General features: G+C 38.3%; 1 protein-coding gene and 1 long non-coding RNA gene across 3 annotated transcripts in view; both read right to left on the reverse strand.

The window, feature by feature from the left end:
• The window catches only part of LOC107615661 (transportin MOS14-like), a 5,058-nt gene extending 3,286 nt beyond the window's left edge, over positions 1-1,772 (reverse strand). The window contains exons 1-3 of the mRNA XM_021111506.1: positions 1,706-1,772; positions 1,435-1,581; positions 1,033-1,164 (exon numbers count right to left, since the gene is read on the reverse strand). Coding sequence (XP_020967165.1) covers positions 1,033-1,164; positions 1,435-1,494 — 192 coding nt within the window. The 5' untranslated portion in view covers positions 1,495-1,581; positions 1,706-1,772. The remainder of the gene's footprint in view (positions 1-1,032; positions 1,165-1,434; positions 1,582-1,705) is intronic.
• LOC110266623 overlaps positions 2,058-8,377 on the reverse strand; it is a 16,378-nt gene continuing 10,058 nt past the window's right edge. Inside the window, exons 1-4 of one of the 2 annotated variants that reach the window (XR_002354064.1) lie at positions 5,117-5,135; positions 2,614-2,661; positions 2,343-2,489; positions 2,058-2,072 (exon numbers count right to left, since the gene is read on the reverse strand). This is a non-coding gene — a long non-coding RNA (uncharacterized LOC110266623). Of the gene's footprint in view, positions 2,073-2,342; positions 2,490-2,613; positions 2,662-5,116; positions 5,136-8,377 lie in introns of those variants that run through there. The other variant, XR_002354065.1, reaches the window with a different exon arrangement.

Consider the following 8,377-nt stretch of genomic DNA (forward strand, 5'->3'; position numbering starts at 1 on the left):
TTTTTTTTTTTGTGACTGAACATAACACAAAGAAAAAACACCTAAGAGAAAGAGTAACACTCCTCTCTAATAATAATGTCTAAATTATTAGGGGGTTGTAACCACTCTAGGTACACCTGCTTGTTTAAAGCAGCAGTCTTAGCCATTAAATCAGCCGCTCTGTTTGCTGTTCGCTGGATGAGCACTAAAGTCGCTATCCAATTGCGCTGAAGCATCTCTTTGATTTTGCCAAGCAGATCAGAGTCATTCGTAATCATGCTGGTTGTGCCTCGCGAAACAAGAAGAAATGCATCAAGATTATCAGTTTCACATATGACCTCTTTATACTCGCAATCCCAAGCCATAACAAGTCCTCTCCAAATAGCATGAAGCTCACAATAGAGAACACTAGAAAGAGGTATACTGGCAGAACAACCTTTCATCCAAATTCCCATGCTGTCTCTAATAATACATCCAAAGCCCGCTAATTGCCCATTTTCAAAAACGCTTGCATCGCAGTTCATTTTACAGACATTCATTGGAGGTGGTTCCCAGTTATATTGAAAAGAGGAAGGAATAATATGTTTTTGGTTGGTAACAACCTTAGAGAAATCGCACGCAGCATGTTGAACTAAGTGAACAATTTTCTCCTTACTCCATGGATCATCTTGATGGAAGATGTCATTGTTCCTATCCCTCCAAATCCATCAAAAGGCCGCTGCAAAGAGAAACTCATTTTTGTTGAGGTTAGAACGAATCCAAGACACAAAATCCAAACTAGAGTCCTTAGCGGTCATTCCCAAATTTAAGCTAATCCAAATCTGACGAGCTTTTTGGCAAGTCCTAAAGCAGTGGTTAATATACTTACAACGAGAGTTTACTATAACTTCTAAACCATCAATCTTCCGTTCTTCAATAACCAAGAAAAAAATCACTATTGGAGCATTTATCAATAAAACTGAGTTTAAAATACCTCAGTCATGCCAACCACTTAGGGCCATACACACACACACACACACACACACACAAAGAATACAGGAACTTATTGCCCACCTGCTCTTTAAGCTCAGAAATAGACAAACAAGCTGTTAAAATATTTAGAGCAATCTCCATTTGAGAGGTAAGCTCTTTTTCAAATTGACGATGCCTTTCAGATCGAGCTGCTATCTTATAGTTTAATACTTCCTGTTTATAAAGACAAAATACATTAAAGGTATGCATGCAGAACAACCAAAGAAACTGTTAATCAACTTGCAATAATTAAAAGACTATATCACAACCATTTATATAAGAATCTACGAGCTGCATGACATTACTTGTCGAATAAAATACTATCCGACAAGGCAGTAACTTTGAAAATTATAACAACTTGTCACTTAGTAACTCAAACTTTAGGCATTTGTCTCATTAATAAAATGAAGAGATGACACATAATCACACATATCATATTATGACCTCTGGCAAAACTGTTAGTAACTCCAAGAATCCTGGTATATATTCCGGATGAGAATCCATCTCGTCCCTAAGCCATTTCACTATACCACCATCTCCCCAATCTTCAGCAGGCACATGCACAGCCAATGCAGCCACAGCAATGCTAATCTACACATTAAAAAGATTTGAAGAATACATTTGGTTACCCTAAACTTCCATTTAAATATATTCAAATGATAATAAAAATAACTGTAAGAAAAGATAGAACGGTGCAAAGGACTTCTAGATGAACCTGAGTTCTGACTTTTGGATGACGTTTGTGGAACTTTTTAAGCAAGTTCTGTGTTCAAAACAACAATGAAAATAAAGCCTTAGCAAATTCATTACTTATTGTACATACTACCGCATCTGAATGGTCATAGCTGACAGACATCAATAATTCCCAACAAGCCAGCAGACACTCTCGGATCACCTCAAAATAACACACACACACACACACACAAAGAATACAGGAACTTATTGCCCGCCTGCTCTTTAAGCTCAGAAATAGACAAACAAGCTGTTAAAATATTTAGAGCAATCTCCATTTGAGAGGTAAGCTCTTTTTCAAATTGACGATGCCTTTCAGGTCGAGCTGCTATCTTATAGTTTAATACTTCCTGTTTATAAAGACAAAATACATTAAAGGTATGCATGCAGAACAACCAAAGAAACTGTTAATCAACTTGCAATAATTAAAAGACTATATCACAACCATTTATATAAGAATCTACGAGCTGCATGACATTACTTGTCGAATAAAATACTATCCGACAAGGCAGTAACTTTGAAAATTATAACAACTTGTCACTTAGTAACTCAAACTTTAGGCATTTGTCTCATTAATAAAATGAAGAGATGACACATAATCACACATATCATATTATGACCTCTGGCAAAACTGTTAGTAACTCCAAGAATCTTGGTATATATTTCGGATGAGAATCCATCTCGTCCCTAAGCCATTTCACTATACCACCATCTCCCCAATCTTCAGCAGGCACATGCACAGCCAATGCAGCCACAGCAATGCTAATCTACACATTAAAAATATTTGAAGAATACATTTGGTTACCCTAAACTTCCATTTAAATATATTCAAATGATAATAAAAATAACTGTAAGAAAAGATAGAACGGTGCAAAGGACTTCTAGATGAACCTGAGTTCTGACTTTTGGATGACGTTTGTGGAACTTTTTAAGCAAGTTCTGTGTTCAAAACAACAATGAAAATAAAGCTTTAGCAAATTCATTATTTATTGTACCGCATCTGACATCTGAATGGTCATAGCTGACAGACATCAAAAGATCAAGTTATAATAGTGTCCTTATGTACCGATTTTGTGTAATGTATTCTTTTATGTGTCCTTATGTACCGATTTTGTGTAATGTATTATATTATCTTTTATGTACTTTATTAGCTATGTAGAATTGATTTTCCATAAGATCTAATTACATTCTTGCAATTATATTAGTACATGCATATAGAAAGCAAATCAGGCAAGTGTTTCAACTTTCAATTACTAAATCAAAGATCAAAACATAACATAAGATCTCCTACTTCAACAAACAAAAATGCTCAGAAGCAATTATCTGCCTAGTTTTATATTGAACAGATCTTTTATAATTGATGAGCGGATAATTTATTCCCTTTTTGGCATTGTTTTTACATAGCTTTTTGTATGTTTTAGTTACTTTTTATTATATTTTTATTATTTTTTATGCAAAAATCACATTTCTGGACTTTACTATGAGTTTGTGTGTTTTTCTATAATTTTAGGTATTTTCTGGCTGAAATTGAAGGACCTGAGCAAAAATCTGATTCAGAGGCTGAAAAAGGACTGCAGATGCTGTTGGATTCTGACCCTCCTGCACTCGAAGTGGATTTTCTGGAGCTACAGAAGCCCAATTGGTGCGCTCTCAATTGCGTTGGAAAGTACACATCTTGGGCTTTCCAGCAATGCAGAGTAGTCCATACTTTACCCGAGATTTGATGGCCCAAACTGGCGTTCAAATGCTCACTAAAGACCTTTTTCTGGAGTAAAACGCCAAAACTGGCACCAGAACTGGAGTTAAACGCCCAAACTCGCACCCAAGCTGGTGTTTAACTCCAAGAATGGCCTATGCACGTGAAAGCTTCAATGCTCAGCCTAAGCATACACCAAGTGGGTCTCGGAAGTGGATTTCTGCACTTAGTTACTCATTTTCTGTAAACTTATGTTACTTGTTTAATATAAATAGCACTTTTTACTATTGTATTCAGATCTTCACATCTATGGACATTTAGTCCTTAGACAATGGAGGCTGGCCATTCGGCCATGCCTGGACCTCTTTCTCTTATGTATTTTCTACGGTAGAGTTTCTACACCTTATAGATTAAGGTGCGGAGCTTTACTGTTCTTCATGAATTAATGCAAGTACTATTGTTTCTCTTTCAATTCACGCCTACTTCTTCTCCAAGATATACTCTCGTACTTAATTCAGTTAAGTCGGAATGAAGGAGTGACTCGTGACAATCACCCAATCTTCGTTACTCGCTTAGCCAAGATCCGCGTGCCTGACAACCACAAGCGGTCTACATGATGTTCAATGTAGTCATTGGATGACAGCCGGAGTATATTCTCTTGGGTTTCTAATCAACGATTCACATCATCTCTCCTGACAACAGAGCATCTGAATCTGAGATTAGAACCTTCGTGGTAGAGGTTAGAACCATTGGCAGCATTCCTGAGATCCGGAAACTCTAAACCTTATCTGTGGTATTCCGAGTAGGATCTGGGAAGCGATGACTGTGACGAGCTTCAAACTTACAAATGTTGGGCGCAGTGACAGTGCACAAAAGGACAAGGGTCCTATTCCGACGATAGCGGGAACCGACAGATGATTAGCCGTACGGTAGCTGTACTTGGTATTTTTCATCCGAGACGAGAAATGCAACAGTTGATTAGCCATGCAGGGATCGTACCTGGTATTTTTCATCCGAGAGGATCATACATCTTGCCATGGAAAGGAGCATGCATGGTTGGAAGAAGACAATAGGAAAGCAGAGGTTCAGAAGCAACAAGGCATCTCCAAACGCTTATCTGAAATTCCCACCAATGAATCACATAAGTATCTCTATCTTATTTTCTATTTTATTTATCTTTTAATTATCAAAACCTCATAACCATTTGAATTCGCCTGATTGAGATTTACAAGATGACCACAGCTTGCTTCAAGCTTACAATCTCCGTGGGATCGACCCTTACTCACGTAAGGTATTACTTGGACGACCCAGCGCACTTGCTGGTTAGTTGTGCAGAGTTGTAAAAAGTGTGTTCACAATTTCGTGCACCAATAATCACAAAATTTAATATTTTCAAAATATTTTTAAGCTAATAAGGCATTCTGGTTAGAGTTTTGAGTGAAAAAATCTAAGAGCAATTATAGAAGATCTAACTGGAATTGTGATGATCCTATGCCTTCAGTAATACTGATATTATATATCTAAGAGCTATTATACAGAGAGGTTAATCTAACATTAGAAAATTTTATCAAAAGCCTAGAAAACAAGGAAATTAGATTCTTAATTTGATAGTAAGCAAAAGCAAACAACAATTGATATTAAATTAGGAATTTAAAAACCCTAAATTTCAAAAAAGAAGTGAACAGAAGAAAGGAAGACCTAATGTGGCGCTGGCGGATCAGGACCTGGCATGGTGAATTGACTTGGCCATACTGGGATTGAAGATGAGAGTCTAGAGGTGGCGCTTGAGGAAGTTCTCGACGGTGAGAGCAAGGACGTAATCACAAAAGTGAAGAGATTTGTCGAAGCTCGCTAAAGCAGCAACAATGTTGCTTGCGGCGGCGAGGTGATAAACGAAGCAGCAAGGGAGATGAGCGGCGATGGCTAACCTTTAGATCAAAGTCAGAACAAGATCGTAGAAGCTCATTGAAGGCAGCAGCGAGGAGATGAACGATGGCAGTGAACGGCGAGGAGATTCTAGTCGGAGGAGAACGCCACTGAGGAGATCCTTGGTGGAGAAAGTTGTCGCTGGAGCAGATCGCGCCAGAGTAGATCCCAGTGGTAGGCGTCGTTATCTTACAGAAATAGTGTATGTGGCAGCGCGTTAGTTCTTCAATTAGGGTTGGAATCAGATAGTGTGTGGGTATTTTTAAATCATGGCCCCAGATAAGGGTGGTTTTAAACCGCCATAATCATCGAACTCATTACGGCAATAACAGATTATGCCATTATATCCGAATATTATGGCAGATTTATAAAACCGCCATTTTATTAATGCCATTTTAAACCCTTTTTTTGTAGTGTCAGAGTCTTGGCCGTGACCCTAAGCACTTTGTTTTCCAGTATTACCACCGGATCCAATAATGCCACAGACCCTTTAACTGGGTGAACCTTTTCAGATTGTGACTCAGCTTTGCTAGATTCCCCAGATAGAGGTGTCCAAGATTCTTAAGCAAACTCTTTTTGCTTTTGACCACGACTTTAACCGCTCAATCTCAAGCTTTTCACTTGACACCTTCACGCCACAAGCACATGGTTAGGGACAGCTTGTTTGAGCCGCTTAGGCCTGGATTTTATTCATTTGGGCCCTCCTATCCATTAATGCTCAAAGCCTTGGGTCCTTTTACCATTGCCTTTTGGTTTAAAGGGTTACTGGCTTTTTCACTTTGCCCTCCTTTTCCTGCATTTTTGGGCAGTAATGGATTTTTCTACTTTTTATTTTTTTTCTTTTTGCCAATTTTTCTTTCTTTTTCGCATGCTTTTATTTTTTTTCTTTTGCAACATGCTTTTTTTTCTTTTTCTTTTTGCTACTTTCTCTTGCTTCAAGAATCAATTTTATTGATTTTTCAGATTAGCAATAATACTTTTCCTTTTTCCTTATTCTTTCAAGAGCCAACATTCTAAAATTTCAACTTCAAATATGCACTGTTTAATCATATATTCAGAAAACAAAAGCACTACTACCACATCAACATAATTAAACTATTCTTATTTTAAACTTGAAATTCATGTATCTCTCAATTCTTTAATAAAAATTTTCTTTTAAGCATGGTGAGAGATATATGGAACATCTTACAACTTTAAGACATCAATGCTAATGATCATGCAACTAGAACAATAGAACAGACAAAACATAACAGAAAACAGAAAAATAATAAAGGAAATGAGGTAAAAGAGAACAAGTCCACCTTTAATGGTGGCGTCTAGTGCTCCTCCTTGAGGATCCAATCTGATGCTTGATTTCTTCTATGTCATCCCTTTACCATTATTGTTCTTCCCTCATAGCCCTTTGGTCTTCCCTTATGGCTCTTTGATCTTCTCTTATTTCATTGAGGATGGTAGCATGCCCATGATGCTCCATCCTCAATTGCTCAATGTTAGTGCTCAATTCTCCAAGAGAAGTTTGCCATTGATCCCAATAGCTTTGGGAGGAAATACATCCCTTGAGGCATCTCAGGGATCTCATACTGAGGCGGCTGCACAGGCTCTTGTGTATGCTCTCTGGTTTGCTCCATCCTCTTCTTAGTGATGGGCTTGTCCTCCCCAATAGAGACATCTCCATTTATGACAATTCCAGCTGAATTGCACAGATGACAGATAAGGTGTGGGAATGCCAACCTTCCATTGGTGTGAGGCTTCTCAGTTACCTTATACAATTCTTCAGGAATCACCTCATGTACTTCTACCTCACTTTCAATCATGTTGCAATGAATCATGATGGCTCTGTCCACAGTCACTTCTGACCAATTATTAGTGGGGATGATAGAACGTTGGATGAATTCCAACCATCCTCTACCTATGAGCTTTAGGTCAACCCTTCTTAGTTGAATGGGGTTGCCATGGGAATCCCTTTTCCACTGTGCTCTTTCTACACAGATGTCAGAGTGCACTTAATCTAATCGTTGATCAAAGTTGACTCTCCTAGTATAAGGATGAGGATCTCCTTGCATTGGAGGCAAGTTGAACGCCAACCTCACACTTTCCGGGCTGAAATCTAAGATTCTTCCTCGGACCACGGTGATCCAATTCCTTGGATTTGGGTTCACACTAGTGTCATGGTTTTTGGAAACCCATGCATTAGCAAAGAACTCTTGCACCATGAGAATCCCAACATCCTGAATGGGAGTGGTTAGGATATGCATAAAAGAGCCTTGACTTGGGAATGAGGATCCAAGGAATCCTATGGTTGCCATAACCACAACTATGGTAATTATGATGAGTCAATCTTGCCTAGTTAACCCCTTACATCGACGAGTAAGTCAAGCAAGCATAATTGACCTTAATCCATAAGACTTAGCTAACTCACAAAACTACTTCATAAGAAGCTAGCGTCACTGGAAACAAGAGTCAACTAACTACCCAAGAATTACCACTAAATGTCAGACATTATGACTCTAGTATCCTAGGAACTCAAACCACAAGCCAAGGTGGGAAAATCTACTCAAATTCTAAGGTTGGCATTTTCATAAACACCTTGTGTGCTGATGAGCGGATAATTTATACGCTTTTTGGCATTGTTTTTAGTATATTTTTAGTAGAATCTAGTTACTTTTAGGGATGTTTTTAATAGATTTTATGTTAAATTTATATTTCTGGACTTTACTATGAGTTTGTGTGTTTTTCTGTGATTTCAGGTATTTTCTGACTGAAATTGAGGGACTTGAGCAAAAATCAGATTCAGAGGTTGAAGAAGGACTGCTGATGCTGTTGGATTCTGACCTCCCTGCACTCAAAGTAGATTTTCTGGAGCTACAGAACTCGAAATGGCGCGCTTCCAATTGCGTTGGAAAGTAGACATCCAGGCCTTTCCAGCAATATATAATAGTCCATACTTTGGCCAAGAATTGACGACGTAAACTGGCGTTCAACGCCAGCCTTCTGCCCAAATCTGGCGTCCAGCGCCAGAAAAGGATCCAAAAC

Source organism: Arachis ipaensis, chromosome B09, assembly GCF_000816755.2.
Source record: "Arachis ipaensis cultivar K30076 chromosome B09, Araip1.1, whole genome shotgun sequence".
Lineage (NCBI taxonomy): Eukaryota > Viridiplantae > Streptophyta > Magnoliopsida > Fabales > Fabaceae > Arachis > Arachis ipaensis.